At 37.2% G+C, this 20223-nt stretch overlaps 1 protein-coding gene across 4 annotated transcripts in view; it reads right to left on the reverse strand.

The window, feature by feature from the left end:
* Pex5 (peroxisomal biogenesis factor 5) overlaps window positions 1-20223 on the reverse strand; it is a 321598-nt gene that overhangs the window by 42602 nt on the left and 258773 nt on the right. For all 4 annotated transcript variants that reach the window (XM_090383596.1, XM_090383595.1, XM_090383597.1 and 1 more), the window contains exon 14: window positions 19136-19301. In XM_090383596.1, the coding sequence (XP_090239722.1) occupies window positions 19136-19301 (166 nt within the window). The remainder of the gene's footprint in view (window positions 1-19135; window positions 19302-20223) is intronic.

The raw sequence follows: 20223 nt of genomic DNA on the forward strand, positions 1-20223 counted from the left end.
ATGTTAGGCAAGCAAAGGCAGATTATGAGAAATCTTTGGCAAACAATGCAAAAAAAACACAGTAAAGACTTCTCATGTAAACTCTAGAAGGAAGGGGATGAATCAGATTGGTCCACTTGATATCGATGGTTTGACTGTTGATGAACTTGGTGAGGTAGCTGACAAACTGAATGAGTATTTTGCATCCACATTTACACATGAGGTCTGTAGGGAAGCGGAGGCCAGAAGCTACACTCTCTGGCAAGGAGCTAAATGATTTTGTAATAACTAAGAGTAAATTGGAGGAGAAATTGTTGAAATTGAACATATTGATTTTGCATCCACATTTACACGAGGTCTGTAGGGAAGCGGAGGCCAGAAGCTATACTCTCTGGCAACGAGCTAAATGATTTTGTAATAACTAAGAGTAAATTGGAGGAGAAATTGTTGAAATTGAACATAAAGGAACCTGGGGTGGAAGGGATCTATCCAGTTATATTAAAGGAAGCAGCAAAGGAAGTAATCAAAACCTTAACCACAATTATGAAAGCTTCCTTGGACTCAGGGGGAGGTGCCCATTGACTGGAGATGTGAAAATGTGTCCCCAATTCACAAAGGGGGATCAGAGGGTGACATGAGTAATTACGGACCTGTTAGTCTAACTTCTGTTCCATGGAAAATAATGGAGTCTCTGGTTAAGGAAACGGTGCAGGATAACTGGATAAAACTGCAGTTATAGTTCAGACACAGCATAGGTTTGTTAAGGGGAAGTCTTGTCTGACAAATCTGATTCGATACTAAGTCACAAAGGAACTGGATGCAAGAAATAATTTTGATATCATATACTTGGATTTTAGGAAAGCTTTTGATACTTTAGCACATGGAAGACTACTGTACAAATTGGGGCAGTATGGTATTAACGGCAAGTTGCTACAATGATTAAAAGGATGGTTGAGTGGGAGAAGACAGAGAGTGGTAATCAATGGACACTGCTCTTCATGGACTAATGTTATTAATAGAGTCCCTCAGGTTTAGGCATTGAGCCATTGTTGTTTTCAGTATTTATCAATGATACTGATGAAGGTATATCAGAGTTAACGTCTAAGTTTGCAGACAATATGAAGGTTGGCAGGGTTCTTAATCAAAGTAATGATGGTATGCTACTGCAACAGGATCTGGAAAAGTTGCAGGGCTCAGAGGTGGCAACCTGAAGTTTAACATTGACAAATGTAAAGAACTGCATATGGGTAGGAGTAACCCCAGAATAACATATCAACTGGGTGGTACTACACTGAGGGTAGTGGAGAATGAAAAGGACCTGGGTGTAATTGTGCAGTCAGATATAAAGTTTTCTGACAGTGTAGACAGGCTCCAAGAGTAGCTTATGGTATCTTGTCAATGATATACATGAATTTTGCTAGCAGGGATAATGGGGGTGTTTGTCCCTTTGTACAGGTGGTGCCTCGCAATTCGACGTACCGCAAGTCGACAGTCAAATTTTGCGGGCCAGCGAAAACGCTACATGATATTGCACGATAGAATTCTTTGCTGGACTACGTAACTGCGTTTAACGTTACTAAATAGCACTAAATAGTGACGGCTGCTTCATACATTTTAATTAATGGTATTAAAGAGCGAGAGTAACATTTAACCAATGATAGATAAAGCGGGAATAGATCCCTCAATCGTTCAGCTACATTAGCCACCCTCAAAGATAGCTACAGGTATGCTGTCAGTTCTTCCTCAGTTATGAGACAACATTATCTCGTTAATAATTGTAGTCTGAGTTCACGTTTGCTCTAGTTGTTTGTGCTAATTTATAATTCTGCATTTCTCATAAAGTAAAAAAATTTGTACTTTGGCAGTTATTTTTTGAGTGAAATTTGATAATGGGTCCAAAGAGAAGTGAACAGCGGAATAATTCAGGAAAGAAACACACTTGGTTGAGCATAGAAAAGAAGAAAGAAATTATAGAAAAAGTGCAGAAAGGTAGAACAATTATAGATGTAGCTCAAGAGTATGGTGTCCCTAGGTCAACCGTGGCAACTTTTTGGCAACAAAGAGATAAGATTATAGGTGCTAGGATGTTCGCTGGAGCAATGAAAATTTGACAGAAACAGATCTTTAATCAACGAAGAAATGGAAAAGCTGCTTCTTACCTGGATTAGAGAAAGACAGATGAAAGGAAATCCAGTAACTCAGGCAATAATCTGTGAGAAGGCTAGGTTAATTTTTGAAGAATTGCAGAAGAAAATTCCAGGACGTATCTCAGATCAAACTGATGAATTCAAGGCAAGTCGTGGGTGGTTTCACAGATTCAAAGGTAGAAAACTATCCATAGTGTTCTCAGACATGGAGAAGCAGCTAGTGCAGATAAAAAGGCTGCAGAAGAGTTGGTGAAAAAATTTGATTTGATTTGATTTAAGAGTTTTTGGTGCAAGAGCTACTGTGGCTAAAATGCGCCTGTAAGATTTAATTTATCGGTTTTGTTCTAATTGGTATATTGCTGCTATTAATTTCCAAGAGTAATAGATAATATTTAGTTTTATATTTGATTATAGTAATTTATTTTCTTGAGGAACTGAAAAACATCTGCTATATTTTTTCTATCTTCCAGTATGGTTTTGAGAGTGAGAGGGTGATGTTTGTTTAGCTCTTTGAAGGAGTTTCGGCGATCATCTGCAAAAGCTGGACAAGTAATCAGTACGTGTTCTACTGTTTGTTGTGTGTGACAGATAGGGCATGGGGGGATCTTCTCCTCGCAAAAGATAAGAGTGACTGAAATACGTGTGTCCTATCCTTAACCTAGCAAGTATCACTTCATCGCGCCTATTTTTCTGAAAGCTGGATTTCCATGGCTGGAGTAATCTTTTAATCTGATGAAATTTGTTAGTGGTAAGTACTTGCCATTGCTGCTGCCAGTGATGTTTCCCACTGCGATCAATAACGTGTTTGTAGTCAGAGAAAGAGATATATTCTGATGCAGGAATATTGTTCTTGGTTTCTTTAGCAGCTCTGTCTGCTTGTTCGTTACCATGTATTCCGACATGGCTTGGGATCCAGCAAAATCTAATGTTACGATGTTGTTCAAGGAGTTTTGATATTTTGTATTGAATCTGCTGTTGTAGTGGATGTTTGTTAGAACTGATATTTTGTATTGCCATCATGGAACTACATGAGTCAGTAAAAATTATGCTGTTTTGAAAACTTGAATGGTCGATTTCGTTTAATGCTAGCATAATGGCTTGCAGTTCTGCAGTATAAATGCTACAGTCTTTTGGGAGTTTTTGAGCCAATGTGATGTCAGAAAAGTAAACTGCCGCTCCCATATGAGAATCAGTTTTGGATCCATCTGTATATAGAAAACAATGATCTGAAAATTGTGCCTTATAAGCAGCGTGCAGCTGTTGATGGTTTATATGAGAAAGGGTTTGTTTGCCCCCAAATGTGGAAGGAAAAGTCGCATAAAGGTTGTCGGATTATCCATGGTGGGGTAGACTGCTTCGTCAGTGGAATTATGTTATCCAGGTTAAGCTCTCTACTGAGAAGAAGGTTTTTTAATCTCACATTCGCAAGTTTATTGATTCTTTGTTGTTGCTGATAATGTTGTTCCCATTCAGAAGTAAAAAGAGGTTTCTGTAGAGGGTGGTCTGGTAAGGATTTTATTTTAGCTGCGTAAGAGAGTAATTGATTTTGTCTTCTGATTTGCAGATGAGGTTCTTGAGCTTCAGCGTACAGGCTCTGCACGGGTGAGGTGTGGAAAGCTCCAAGGGCTAAACGGAGTGCGCAGTGATGTACCGGGTCGAGCCATCTCAGGGCACTAGGTCTTGCCGAGTCATAGACTGGGGCACCATAGTCTAGCTTAGACCGAATGAGAAGGCGATATAAACGTAGTAGGATTGTCCTGTCTGCTCCCCAGGATATAGCGGATAGGACCTTCAAGATGTTCATTTTCTTCAAACAGTGGACTCTTATGACTGATATGGTCTAGGAAAGTCAGTTTTTTGTCAAAAACTAATCCTAAGAAACGGACACTATTTTTAACTGGGATGATCTGTTCTTTCAGCCTGAGTTCTGGGTCAGGATGGAGATTCCTTTTTCTGCAGAAATGTATACATGCAGTCTTTTGTACCGATATTCTATATCCATTTCTTTCTGTCCATTTTATGACTCTGTTAATGGCTACTTGCAATTGCCGTTCTATTGTCCTCATATGCTGCACTTGATAAGAAATGCTGAAATCATCAGCATAAACAGTTGTAAAAATATTGTTTGGGATTTGTTCTATTATTGTGCTGAAGTGGATTGCAAAAAGTGTGGCACTAAGTACAGATCCTTGAGGGACCCCTTCTTCTTGATAATATATATTAGAAAGTGTATTGTTCATTCGAACTTGGAAGGTCCGATTCTTAAGGAAGTTATGTATGTAGAGGGGTAGATGTCCTCTAAGGCCAAGTTGATGTAACCTTTTAAGTATACCATATCGCCACGTGGTATCATATGCCTTTTGGATATCAAAATTAACCATGACTTGGTGTTGTTTCCTGAGAAAAGCATTTCTTACTTGATTTTCCAGTTGTATAAGTACATCCAAGGTACAGCGATTTTTTCTAAAGCCAAATTGTTCTGAGTTGAGAAGACCATTATTTTCTAGATACCATGTTAGTCTATTGTTGACCATTTTCTCTAAGATCTTGCCTAAGCAGCTAGTCAAAGCTATGGGACGATAGTTCTGTGGGTCTGATAGATCTTTTCCCTGTTTTGGGAGAGCTAGTATTATTGCGTGGTGCCATTTGTTTGGGAAAGAATTTTCAAGGTATATTTTGTTGTATAGATCTTACAGGGCTAATTGGGACTGTTCATCTAATTGTTGTATCATTGCATAGTGGATTTCGTCAGGACCGACGGCACTGTGTTTCACCTGCAGCAAAGTTTGTTTTAGTTCTGCTACAGTGAGCGGTAAGTTGTATTGTTCACACTGATTGCTAGAAAAGTTTAGTTTTATTTTTTTGGCCTCTTTCTTGTACGTTTTGAAAGCAGTGGGGTATGCACAATTAGCAGATGTATTCGAAAAATTTTCACCAAGTACACTGACTATATCTAAGGTATTTGTAACCAACTGTCCCTTCCAACTTAGCAATGGTGAGGGGTTTAATTGAGAACTGTTTGACATCCTTCTGATCTTTTTCCAGATAAGTGTAGCTGGTGTGGAAATAGTTATAGTGGATGCAAATTTCATCCAAGCAGCTTTTTTTGCTTATTTTTTGTACTTTCCTGACCTTGGCTCTGGCTCTCTTGAATTGTATCAGATTGTCTGTTGTTGGATTTCTGCGAAAGAGGTTCCAGGCTCTATTTCTCTCTTTTTTAGCTTCCCAGCACTCTTTGTTCCACCATGGTTTTGGATATAGCATTAGCATTAGCATTAGCAGAGGCATATGATGCAAGAAAGCAAGCTTATTCAGCATCAGCCAAAAAAAAAAAAAAAAACACCCACTCCCATTTCACCCCTCCGTTCGTTCGAAATACCTGTCCAGTTGAGCTTTAAATTTGTTTAGGCTATCAACTTCAACAACAAGTGATGGAAGTCGGTTCCACCAACCAACCACCCGCTGGCCAAAGGCAAATTTCCGCACATCTATCCGACATCCGTCCTTCCTCAATTTGAATTTATGCCCTCTGAGGTGATTATTCTGAGAAAGATGAAGAATCCCATTGGCATTGAGCATGCTCAAACCATTCAAAGCCTTATACACCTCTATCAGATCACCTCGCCGGTGCCTAGTCTCCAGACTCTGTAATTTGCAAAACTTAAGCCTTTCTTCGTAAGAGCAACCCTTTGTTCCATTTACTAATCTTGTTGCCCTTCTCTGTACCCGTTCCAGCAGCTCTACATCCTTCTTGAAATGAGGCCTCCAGACCTGTATACAGTACTCAAGATGTGGCCTTACCATTGCCTTATACAAGGGAATAATCACCTCCTTATCCCTGCTAGAAAAATTCCTGTATATCATTGACAAGACACCATGAGCTACTCTTGCAGCTCGTCTGCACTGCTCAGAGAACTTCATATCTGCCTGCACAATTACCCCAGGTCCTTTTCATTCTCCACCACTGTCAGTGTAGTACCGCAGAGTTGATACGTTGCTCTGGGGTTACTGTTTCCCATATGCAGCACTTTACATTTGTCGATGTTAAACCTCATTTGCCACCTCTCAGCCCATCTGTTCAACCTTTCCAGATCCTGTTGCAGCAGCATAGCATCAGTATTGTCCTTAACGACCCTGCCAACCTTTGTATCATCTGCAAACTTGGACATTAAACTTGATATCCCATCATCAATATCATTCATAAACACCGAAAACAACAACGGACCCAACACTGAACCTTGAGGAACTCCACTAATAACATTAGTCCACGTTGAGCAGTGTCCATTGATTACCACTCTCTGTCTTCTGCCACTCAACCATCCCCTTATCCATAGCAGCAATTTGCCTCCAATGCCACACTGCTCCAATTTGTGCAGCAGTCTTCCATGTGCAACAGTATCAAAAGCCTTTCTAAGATCCAAATATATAATATCAAAGTTATTCCCTGCATCCAGTTCTTTTGTGACTACATCATAGTATCCAATCAAATTGGTCAGGCAAGACCTGCCCTTAACAAAACCATGCTGCGTCTGAGCTATAACTGAATTCTTGTCTAGATGATCCTGCAGTGCTTCTTTAACCAGTGCCTCCATTAATTTACCTGGAACAGAAGTTAAACTAACAGGTCTATAATTACTTGTGTCAGCCTTTGATCCTCCTTTGTGAATTGGGGTTACATTTGCACATCTCCAGTCTATGGGCACCTCCCCTGAGTCCAAAGAAGCTCTCATAATTATGGCTAGGGGTTTGCATACTTCCTTTGCTGCCTCCTTTAATATAACTGGATAGATCCCATCCACCCCAGGTGCCTTTTTTATGTTTATCCTCAACAATCTCTCCTCCACTTTCCTCTCAGTTATTACAAAATCATCCAGCTCACTGCCAATGTTTACTTTACCTACATCATTCTCCTTCCTGAATAACTCCTCATGCGTGAATGTAGATGCAAAATACTCGTTTAGATTGTTAGCCACCTGAGCAGGATCCTCAACTGTTGAACCATCAATATCCAGTGGACCAATCTGATTCATCCCTTTCCTTTTCGAGTTCAAGTATGTAAAAAACTCTTTTCTGTTTTTCTTTGCATCCTTTGCCAAGGATTTTTCATAGTCTGCCTTTGCCTGCCTAATCTCCTTTGTGACTTGGTTACAGACCAACTTATATCTATCATAGGCTTCCATGTCACCCATTAATTTGTATGTATCCCATGCATTTTTCTTCTCTGCCACATGTCTCATTAGCTCATCTGACAACCATTTAGGCCTAAACCTTGAACAATATTTCTTAGTTGGTATGTAAAGCCTGGTAGCCTCCAAGATTAGTTCCTTGAATGCTTCCCATTTTGAGTTTGCTGTTGGTAACATCATCAGTTGGTCCCAATATTCTAATGTTAGAAGATGTTTTAGGTATTGTCTTTTCCGCAGCTTGAAGCATACTATCAGTAACATAGGCTACTGATGTTTGTACTGATTCTCGTTTAATAATGTTGCAGTCTAACTTGGCTAGTAACCTGAATGTTTCCCAATCTGCATCATATATTTTCCATCTGGGGTGCCTACTGGCTTGACATGGCGTTTTCTTCATGATTTTCAAAATAATGGGGTAGTGGTCACTGCTCAATGGAGTCTCGTGCACGCTCCATTTAGTCATAGGGAACAGTGTTGGAGAACAGATTGATAAGTCTATTGCAGAACTGCTTTTTGATGGAAGGTGGAAATATGTGTGTGCCGTCATTTAAAATCATTAGGTTGTTATCGACAACTAATTTTTCTATTTGCTTACCCTTTTGGTCTATTTTGGGATCGCCCCATAGTGGGTGATGTCCATTTAGGTCACCTAGAAAAAATTTGAAGATTTAATCATGAAGGAAGGTTACTTGCCGCAGCAAATTTTTAACGGAGATGAAACTGGGTTATTTTGGAAGTGCTTACCAAATCGAACATACATCACGCAAGAAGTGACGCTCCCAGGACATAAGCCTATGAAAGATAGGCTTACCTTGTTATTGGCAGAAAATGCAAGCAGAGACTTTAAAGTAAAGCCACTTCTCATTTACCACTCTAAAAATTCTCGCTGCTTTGGGAAGAAAATCATCAAGTCCAAACTGCCAGTGATGTGGAGATCCAATGCAAAAGCCTGGGTAGACCAGAAAGTCTTCAAAGATTGGATTTTTGAGGAGTTTTCCCCGAGCGTAAAAAAATTCCTCATTGACAACAATTTACCTTTGAAAGCACTGCTGATTCTTGACAATGCTAGTGCCCACCCCCAAGACTTGGCAAACATTCTTGAAACTGACTTTGATTTCATCAAAGTCCAGTTTTTGCCTCCAAACACCACATCACTGATCCAACCCATGGATCAAGAAGTAATTGCCTGTTTTAAAAAACTTTACACCAAGGCTTTGTTTTCACAGCTTTTTGACATGACTCATTCTTCTGATAAGACACTGAAGGAGTTCTGGAAGACTGAGTTCAATATTCTTCACGCCATTTCCTTTATTAAAACTGCCTGGGAGGGAGTGCATCATGGAAGAACTCGTTCCTTCCTTTTTTCGGGATGGCAACAATGCAGTCCAAGTCGCTGAAGAATCAGAAGCAACTGTGGCCATGGAAGAAATCATTTCGACGGCGGAAAACCTCGACAGGAGAAGTTGATGAGGCTGATGTGGAAGAGCTTGTGGAGGATGACGAACCAACCATGGAAGAACTCAAAACACTCAGCGAACAGGAAGCAAAAGAGAGAGAAAAGGAAATTTCACTTGAAGAAGACAAGGAAAAAAGGGCTGATGCCAACAGCTGCCATTAAAGAAATTTTATTCCATTGGGAGAAGGTGCAGTCTGCTCGTTTAAAATGGCACCCCAACACTGCTGTTGTAACTAGAATGACAGACTTGTTTAACAACACTACTATGCATCACTTTAAGGCTATCTTGAAAAAGAGGGAGAGACAGTCCACCCTTAATCAATTCCTCATCCCCATTCAAGCCAAGAAGAGAAGAGAAAGGGCAGAACAAGATAAATAAAACATCCTTCCAACATCTAAGGCTCAATGAAATGTATGTACTCATTATGTATTTTGTAATTTCGTTTGTTATATGGTAGAATATAGTAAAGTCAATAATACTGTGTATTCTCTCCGACAACGAATTAATCAATTTTCCATAAACTTATATGGAAAATATTGACCCCAATTCAAAAAATTCGCAATTCGACTCTAATTCGGCGACGGATTATAGTCAAATTGCGAGGCACCACTGTATAAGGCAATGGTCAGGCCACACCTTGAGTACTGCATACAGGTCTGGAGGCCTCATTTTAGGAAATGATGTAGAGCTGCTGGAACGAGTACAGAGAAGGGGAACAAGATTGGTGAGGGGACCAAAGGATTGGTATTACCAAGAAAGGCTTAAGTACTGCAAATTGCAGCACCTGGAGACTAGGCACCTGTGAGGTGATCTAAGTGAGGTGCATAAGGCCCTGAATGGTTTGAGCAAGCTCAATGCCAATGAGACTCTTCCTCTTGCTCAGATTACGCACTTGAGGGGGCCATAAATTCAAAGAGAGTAAAGACAATTGTTGAATAGATGTGCAGAAATTTGCCTTTAACCAGTGGGTGGCCGATAGTTGGAACAAACTTCCATCTGTTGCAGTGGAATTAAGTTCAATGCAGAACTAGACAAACATTCAGAGTGAAATAGGTGGTGGTTTTTTTTTTTTTTTTTTTTGGCTGATGTTACACAGGCTTTCTTTCTTGCATCATATGCCTCTACTAATGCTAAGCTAAGTATTTTTAAAGTCATCTTAAAGAATCAAAATTTGCGATGCCTGGAAGAGTAAAGTAAGATAATCTTTGATGTTGGTTATCCTTCATGAAAAATGAAATTTTTACTGTTAAAGAATTTTGAAGAATATATTTATTAAGTTTTTATTCATCTAAAATGGAACTAAAATTTTGTGATTCTCTTTAATTTTTTGTAAATAAGAAAGGACCATTTAAATTTCTTATTTGTGTAAAAATTTTTCAAAGGGTTATTTAATTTATTAAAATTATTCCTGATTATTTTGAACACATTGTAATAGATAAAAATGTTGAAAAGGTTTTAATTATAAGTGGTGGTCACGTAGTCATAGGAGCTAAACTTTATTAGAAATTTCTTGCCTTTCATGTATGTGAAGGTTGAAGTTACATTTAAAGAAAAATGCATAACTATAGGAGACTTTTCATTAATTAGAAATGATTATGCTGCCTGAAATGTTAATTTCGAATAATATACGCTTATCTTCTAAAATAAAATGGATCACGTGTTTTTACCCTCTTAACTTTTCAACTGAGCACACTCATTCCAAAATCTGAAACTGCAGTTTTCAGACCTGTGTAGTTTGTTGAATCCATATGGTCACATTGGAGCAGCTGAGCTGATTTTGGATTTTTAGTATTATAGTGGAAATAATGATACAAGAAAGAAAGTTTATATATTATAAACAAAAAAAAAAAAAAAAAAAAAAAATGTATATATACTGTAATTCAACAGCACAGTTATTTGGAAAAACCTGAATTGTTTTTTTTTCAACTGGTCCTTGCAAATCATTATGTTCTCTTCCCATATGCCTGGTGTTTTATTTTGTTTAAGGTGAAAATTCAGCAATCCATAAAATTAATGATGTGGACCCAAATTGGTAAGAGTTCAATTTTAGTTTGACTCACAGTTGATCTACAGCCTTCAACAGCTCAATCAGATCTTCTCATAAGTGCCTAGTTTCCAGATGCTGTACTTGCAGGACTGAAATCTTCCTTAGTATGAATACCCTTCTGTATCTCTCACTAATCTCACTGCTCTTTTCTGCATTTGTTCCAATAGATACACATCCTTCCTGAAATGAGGCTTCCAGACCTGTGCAATGTTACTGAAGGTATGGCCTAATCATTGCCATCTACAATGGAATAATTACCTCCTTATCCCTGCTGGCAAAATTATTGTATATCATGACAAACCCTACGAGCTGTCCTGGCAGCCCATCTGCAGAAAGTGGGTTTTTTTTTTTTTTTTTTTTTTTTTTGCACAAGGGCTACTATGGCCAAATTGCACCACACAATTGGTACCAAACTCAAACTCAAGGTGTATTCTGGGATTACTGTTATCCAGATTCAATACCTTGCATTTGCCAATGTTAAACTTCAACTGCCACTCCTCAGCAAATCTTACCAAATTTTTCTAGATCATGTTGCAGTAGCATACCTTGTATCGCACCCTGCACCCTTCGTATCATCTGCAAACTTAGATATTAAGACCTTCATCAACATCATTTATAAATACTGAAAACAACAATGGGCACAGCAATGAACTCTTGGGACTGCACTAAAGATGTTAGTCAAAGAAGAGCAGTGCCTGTTGATAGCCACTCCATTTCTTCTCCCACTCAACCATTCCTCTATCTAGAGCAGTAAAACTTGTCCCCAATGCTACAACTGCTTAAATCTGGACAGCGGTATTTCATGTGGAACAGTATCAAATGCTTTTCTGAAATCTATGTATATGATTTCAGAATTTTTTCCATCCAGTTCCTTTGTTACTGCATCATAGTATCCAATCAGATAGTCAGATAAGATCACCATAATTCCTTTAATCAGTGACTATTTTCTGTGGAAAAGAAATTAAGCTTATATGTTTATAATTACTCACTTCACTTTTTTGATCTCCATTTTGAAATGGGGAGACATTTGCACATCTCCAATCCATTGGGATCTTCCCTGAATCCAAAGATGCTCTCATAATTATGGATGTATATAATTTATCCACATCCCATGCATATTTCTCTCTCTCTCTCTCTCTCTCTCTAGTGGCAGAGAAGAAATATACATCCCATGCATATTTCTTCTCTGCCACTAGTGTTATCAGTTGAGCTGATATCCACTGAACATTCATTTATAATTTGCTGTTGGTAATGTCAGCAGCTGGTTCCACTGAATAAAATTTAAAGAATGTCTGAAACCCCTGCAGTCACCTTTATGAAAGAAAATTGCCTCACCTGACATTTTGATGTGGGATTTACTTAAAGATATAATTACCACCAGGAGTAAAGGAAAGGGTTTTTGCTTCCGTAAAGGTGAGTACAGTGAGGTCTCAGAAAGTTTTTAAATTCTGTACAGTGGGATAAACTGACGATGTTACCAACAGTAAATTCTAAGTGGGAAGCATTCAAGGAATTAATCATGGAAGCTACTAAAAGTTTCATACCTATTAAGAAATATTGCTCAAGGTTTAGGCCTAAATGGTTATCAAATGAACTAATGAGACTCTTAACAGAGAAGAAAAATGCATGGGATGCATATAAATTATCAAGCGACTCAGAAGCTTATGTCAGATATAAGCTAGTCTGTAATCAGGTCACAAAGGAGGTTAGGTAGGCGAAGGCAGATTACGAGAAATCCTGGGCAAAAGATGCTAAGAAAAACAGCAAGGATTTCTTTACTTATATAAACTCAAAAAGGGGATGAATCTGATTGGTCCACTTGATATCGATGGATCGACTGTTGATGATCCTGCCCAGATAGCAAACAAACTGAATGAGTATTTTGCATCTATATTCACACACGAGGAGTTATTAAGGTTTGGAAATGGCAGAAGTTTATCAAATTGTAGCAGGAAGCTTAATGATTTTGTAATAACTGAGAGCAAAGTGGAGGAGAAATTGTTGAAGTTAAACATAAGAAAAGCACCTGGGGTGGATGGGATCTCTCCAGTTATATTAAAGGAGGCGGCAAAGCAACTAAGCAAACCTTTGGCCATAATTATGAGAGCATCCTTGGACTCGGGGGAGGTTCCCACAGACTGGAGATGTGCAAATGTATCCCCAATTCACAAAGGGGGATCGAAGGGTGACAAGAGTAATTACAGACCAGTTAGTTTAACTTCTGTTCCGGGTAAAATAATGGAATCACTGGTTAAAGATGCATTGCAGGATCATCTAGACAAGACTGCAGCAATAATTCAGACACAGCATGGGTTTGTTAAGGGAAAGTCTTGTCTGACAAATTTGATAGGATATTATGATGTGGTTACAAAGGAACTGGATGCAAAAAATAATTTTGATATCATCTATTTGGATTTCAGGAAAGCATTTGACACTGTTGCGCATGAAAGACTATTGTACAAATTGGAGCAGAATGGTATTAAGGGTAAGTTGCTACAATGGATAAAAGGATGGTTAAGTGGGAGAAGACAGAGGGTGGTAATCAATGGGTGCTGCTCTTCGTGGACTAATGTTATTAGTGGAGTCCCACAGGGTTCGGTGTTGGGTCCACTGTTGTTTTGTATATTTATCAATGATATTGATGAAGGTATATCAGGCTTAATGTCGAAGTTTGCAGATGATACAAAGGTTGGCAGGGTTGTTAATGACAGTAATGGCAGTGTGCTATTGCAACAGGATCTAGATAATTTGGGCAGATGGGCTAAGAAGTGGCAACTGAAGTGTAACCTTGACAAATGCAAAGTACTGCATATGGTAACCCCCAGAGAAATGTACCAACTGCGTGGTACTACACTCAGGGTAGTAGAGAATGAAAAAGACCTGGGGGTAATTATGCAGTTAGATATGAAGTTTTCTGAACAGTGCAGCCAGGCTGCCAGAGCATGTCATAGGGTCTTGTCAATGATATACAGGAATTCTGCAGGTGCATCAGCATCTATGGCCATAGGGATAAGGAGGTTATTATCCCCTCGTATAAGCAATAGGTAGGACACAAGTTGAGTATTTACAGGTGTGGAAGCCTCATTTTAGGAATGATGTAGAGTTGCTAGAACAAGTACAGAGAAGGGCAAAAAGCCTGGCAAGGGGAACAAAGGGATTCAACCTAAGAAGAAAGGCTTAAGTTCTGCAAATTGCAGCATCTGGAGACTAGGTACCTGTGAGGTGATCTGATCGAGGTGTATAAGTCCTTGAATTGTTTGAGCTGGCTTAATGTCCCTCTTGTTCAGATTACAAACCAGGGGCATAAACTGAAATTATTATTATTCTTAGCCATATGGTGCAAGGAAGCCTGAGGCTTATGCTGCACCAGGAAAAAAAAGAGAGAGAGAAGTAGATGGGAATCACAAAGAAAGAGAAGAATGGTGATATCCAACTCATGACCCTGGATGTACCAAGCCCATACTCACCAAATGTGAGCCCCTGAGGAGTTGAGGAAAGAGTTGTAGAATAGATGTGCAGAAATTTGCCTTTAGCCAATGGGTGGCAGTGGCTGACTGCTGGAACAAACTTCCACCTGTCATTGTGGAAGTTGATAGCTTAAATAAATTGAAGGAAGAAGTGGACAAACTTTTGGAGCGAATGGGTGGGTGAAATGGGAAGGCTTTTTCCCCTCCCCCTTTTGCTGATGCTGTATAATCTTGCATCATATGCCTCTGCTAATGCTAAAACGCCCTCCTTTTTCCATTATTTTACACCATTAACTTCCTTCTTTCTCTAGTCTTTTATACTCTTACTTTCTTCACTAACACTGTATTTTCTATCAGCAGTGATTTAAGATATTTGCTGCCTCGTAAATTATTTTCAGCTTTTCATAACCCATGAAGCAATTGCATAGAATTACAAGCAATTGCATAGAATTTGGTATGTAGAACATATATATAATACCTTACAGATTACAATTGCTAGTAAATGGTGCCAAACTTTAAATCTCAAGTTGCAATAAACAGGTCAGATGATTCCTATCAAGGGTACAGGGAAGTGACAAATGAATATATTACATTACCTTTCATCTTGATATTTATGTGAATTGTATGTATTGCTGGGAAAAAGAATGTTCATTTCCAAAATAGGAAATTTAACTTCTTAAGCAGTACAACACTCCAAGTTGTGTTTTAATAAATATCTGTATTAAATAAAATGTCTTTAGGTGTAAGCAGACAGGCATATAAAAACTTTTAAAATGTCGAATTTGCTTTGGATTAAATTTGTGAATAAACTGTGCACCCAAAAATTTGAGTGCACAACTTAAATTATCTATAAAAAAAAAAATTTGCACACAGTACAGGAACTGCCCAACTTACATTAGGATTGTGTTCTGCGGAATGCTACTTAAGTCGGAAAATCCTTAAATAAGCATTTAGGGAAATTTCGCACTCGCAACTATGCGTGCTGAATTTGATAGAAACAAAAAAGAAATGTTCGACAAACATGTAAATAGAATTATTCAAATTTTTTTATCTCATGCACAGGAAAAATTACAAAAGTGTACAAAATTTCAAAAAGAGAGAGGAGACAGGTATAAAGCCAGCAAGTTTTACCTTTCGAGCATTGTTGCCAGAATTATCTCTCCAGCTGATAAGCACGCCGCTGCGGAAGTTGCAGCGTGGAGGTGCTGAGGAGATCTAGAAGGGGTTTTTTTCTCAACACATCACAAATTTTTATCTGCAGCTGCAGAATCGGCATTGGCAACTTCACCGCATACTTTAATGTTTTGGAAACCAGCACGATGCTTGAACCTATTAAACCAACCATTGCTTGCCACAAACTTGGCATGGGGGTTGCCGTACTTATCATTAATAACTTCATAAATACTTCTTGCTTTTGCTTGAATGGCCATTGGATCCAGGGGCACTTGCTGCTGAATCTGATTTTCCATCCATATTATTAATAGCTTTTTTTCGATATAGCACCTGGATGCTGTTTTATGGTCACTGTTGGGGCAGACTGGGCCCCAGTGTGAAATATGTTGATCCTTGAACATATTCTTTTAAACACACACTGTCCCTTAAAACAGTATTCACTGTTGAAGCAGCGAGACCTAATTCCATGCAATAGATGACAAGCTTTGTCCTGCATCGTACTTCTTAATTAATCATCTTCATTTCTAAATCAATTTTGTTTCATTTCATTTCCTAGCACTACCAGGACTTGCTCTTTCCATTGGTCACTTTCCATTCATCATAGTAAATAGGAATGAAGAGAAGATTCTGAAAATTTGTTTTTTATATGACTGAAGATTTCAAATGAAAGGGGAACACATTTCACCATAATAATGTAAAAATCCACATAATTCTAGTTATCAGGATTATTGCAAATGCAATAAGATCGAGTTTACTGCCCATTTATAATTAGATGCACTAACAGAAAAGCCCAATAAACCAGAAATTGCCAATTGTTTTTATTGTTTTATGATAGTGACATTCCAGAAATGTGTTTTAGAAAAATATCACAAAAGGCATTCAAAATTGATTCTTATAACAGAACATATGATAACGATGAAAGTGTAGTGCAATTTCCATTATAAAAATGACCTTTTAGAGAGATAAATAGCTTATTTATATAGCAAAAATTTCAACTTCCAAGGTCTTGGAACGAATTACCAAAAAAAAAAAAAAAAAAAAACAATGTGTTATTGGGTTCATATTATATTCTCACGATAGCTCCATTTATTCCCATAGGATGCAAAATATGTTTCCACGATCTTTTTTAAGTTTGCACCAGCTGGCAAAAAACTTACGTAAAGTCGAATTTGCGTAAGTTGAGTAATACGTAAATCGGGGAGTTCCTGTATTCAAGAAAATATGATAATAATAATTTTAATTTTCTATCAGTGGTGGGTTTTAAAACATCTGATGTTGAAAATGGGAAGTACTGGATCATTATTAAAATTCACCAATGCTGAGCTCTATCTCTTCCTTAAAATAAATTAGCCCAAAAATAGTTATGAACTGTCTTCTGAAGGAAGGCATTAATCAAGAGGGATAATATTTGGCTATTTGGTTTCGAGAGAGTGTAGATTACATTCCCATTGACAATCTTCACGTGTCTGTAATTATTACAGACATGAGTACATTTCAGGAAATGAGGTAGGCAACTGTTGGAAATTAAGTGTTGGAAACTAACATTTGAAATAAAATTTTATATAAAACAAAACAATAAAATTGTAAAAAAAAAATGTTCTTTTTATATTCTGGCATAACCATTAAGTCAGAGAAGTTTATAATTAATTATTCTGAGAATGAATACAATTCTTAAGTGTATTTAGCACACATGCAGACTTAAAGCAAGGTCCATTCAAATGCATGTGCATTACTGCCCTCTCATGTTTGACTATTCAGCTACATCAGACAAAAATACTTCTTATGCTTGTGCTACCTGTAAATTTTAAAGTATATATTCTCCTTCCCCTCCCATTACCAGAAGCTTCTCAAAGACGTTCAACACAGTTTGTGCCAATGGTGTCTATTATTGGGAAGTTTCGCAGTATACACAAGGAGGTTTTTTGAAAACAGTATGAAGAGTCAGCTATGCATTGGCAGCAAACACCATTCTGCTCATTAACATATAAACATGTTCAGCTACAGTGATAAGAGACTGTAGAGGTGCCATGAGGTTGACATGCACATTTCACTACAGTTGTTTTTGACCAGTTCTACACAATTTTTGAAGTGTTCAACATGGATAACTCATCACTACAGCAGTGAATATTCATATAGGATTGTTAAGTGCTGCATAATTCTGTTAAGTGTAAGGATCAAATTTGAAGAGGATTCCTAATATCCAAATTCACAGCAGAATACTATTCATAACTTAGTAACTCAACTGAGAAACCAAAGAATTAGCATTAGTATATAATGCAAGAAAGCAAGCTTATACAGCATCAGCATACCTTCTCATTTCACCCAAACGTTTGTCCAGTTCTTCCTTGAATTTATTTAAGCTATCAACTTCCACAACAGATGGAAGTTTGTTCGAGCAATTAACCACTTGCTGGCTGAAGGCAAATTTATATTCTACAACTGTCTTTCTTCAATTTGAATTTATGACCCCTCAGGTGCATAATCTGAGCAAGAGGAAGAATCCCATCAGCATTGAACTTGCTCAAACCATATTACTGTACAATAAACTAAAGCATGACTAGCTGCTATTAACAGAATCAAAATTTAATAAAGGGTTTTGGTAGGCATTATATTAAATAATTATAAGAAAATAATAAAAAATATGAATAAAATGAATGGAAAAATAATAAATAATGAAAGGAAGACAAAAAAAGAAGGAAGAGATCATTAAAAGAGTTTGGGTAGCATAGGGGAGATGATACTAGAGTGCTAGCCAGTTCTAAGTGACTATCTAATACATAAAACATCTAACTAGCATTTTAGCATCTAGTTCAATTAGTTTCATGCCAATAAAACTGCCCATACCATATTACATAGTTATAAAAATGAATTTGTAATGAAAATAAGATTTTTAAACTTGGTACCCAATTTGTGCTAATTCCTTTAGATGTTGTGACACTGTTGTGTTTGAGCACTAAGAAATTCTACATGCATGTTTAGAGATTAGGTGCAGCTGCCTTCAGAGAAAAAAGAAAAGTGTCCGAATATATCTTATTTAGTAACTATTACAATTCAGGAAGTAGACATATTTCATTATTCACAACAATCGTTTTTTTTTTTAAAGATTTATAAGAATAAATCTTTTTTATAAGAATATTCAGCAAAGGTATCATAGAAACTTACAATGCTTAAGCTATCAAAAACACTTTGTTGTTGTTGTAAGCAAGACTCAGATTAATTCTGCTATTCTTTGTCATACTTCACAGCCCTACAGATATTCAAAACCAGATCCTGTTTCACTGTGATAGCTATAACGGCCTGATAATGAAAGTGATTTCTATAGAGGTATCCCGGGTCATTGTCGATGTTTCTGGATTTATAACTGCTTTTAACTATGGTTAATATATAAAACATAAAATGAATATGATCTAATTTTGTGGTGAAGAAATATTTTATTTTGTTAACTGCTTTTTCCTAGAAAAGTTCTCATCAGATAAGGTTCAACTCCAAAGACATTCTTCCAAAACAAGTGGATCATATTTCATAGAACATTATGGAACTTATTTTAATTTTGTGAAATTCAAAATGCAGTGTTAATCATTTCTAACAGAATTCAATCTGTTTTAATTATGAATAGAGATAATTTAAAATAATGACTTCAAAAATTCAAATAAATTTTCAGGAGAGAATGATTTCTTACCTGTGGATTCACCTGCACTGCAGCAGTGAAACAATCTGCTGCTTTGTCATATTCTCCAGAAAGATTAAATAATACTCCAAGAGCACTCTGTACATCTGGATCTGGATTGTTTGGAGACATATTAGCTGCTGCTATAAACATATCTCGTACTTTGGCATGCTTTTCACTATTATATAAATGATGTATAAAGCAATTAATAAACAGAGGGCAATCTGAAATTTTTAATATGACATTTTATATTAATATCATTATCTGGCAATAACTGTAATTTAACTATCCAGAAAATTATCTGATTACAGCATTTTATTACAGATGCAAATCAAGAACAGCTAAGAAACTTATCAGAATATAAACACAGTCCAAACTGAGAATTTCAAAAAGCTGGAAAGTCAGATAATTGTAAGAGGGGAAAAAAAAAAAAAAAAAAAGAAGATTTTTGGGCCAAAACAGGGAATTTTTTTTTCGCTGTTGCCATTTTTTGTAAAAAAATAAGTTTTGTTGTTTAAATTTACCACACTAGCTCCAGCTTTTGCTACCACCAAGAGAGGTAGCAAAAGGAAGATTTTATAAAAGTCCACACTTTACTAGAAATTAAAATTCCATAACAACATACACATTTTATAATAAAATACAAACATAGGATTGTTTTACCAGGACAGTATGTTTTCACACATTAGCTTAATTTTATCTATGATTTTTCCATCTGTGGATTTCATTTCAATTAGACATTAACTGATTTCATTGCTTCAAGAAAGATACTGTTGCAGATGTTGGCTTCTTCATAAATGTTGAGTCAAAGTTTTATTTATTACAATGACCCCTGAAAATGATGCACTGCCAACAGATGAAATTTGTGCAATTTCAGCACTTATAAGGATATCATTTTCCAATGGGAACTTCAACACCATGTAGTCACAGGCAACAATAAAATACTGATTCCTCACTGGACAAAAGAACAATCTTCAGATATTTTAGACTCTCCATGTCCTTGGCAGAATTGACTGTGATTAAGTCAGAATCGTTCTTCTGGTTTAGTCTGCCACTAAGATAATCATTTCCAAACTGGAGGTGAAAGATTTAAAAAGTGT

The sequence above is a fragment of the Mastigoproctus giganteus genome, chromosome 10, assembly GCF_048544385.1.
Source record: "Mastigoproctus giganteus isolate SK-2022 chromosome 10, ASM4854438v1, whole genome shotgun sequence".
NCBI lineage: Eukaryota > Metazoa > Arthropoda > Arachnida > Uropygi > Thelyphonidae > Mastigoproctus > Mastigoproctus giganteus.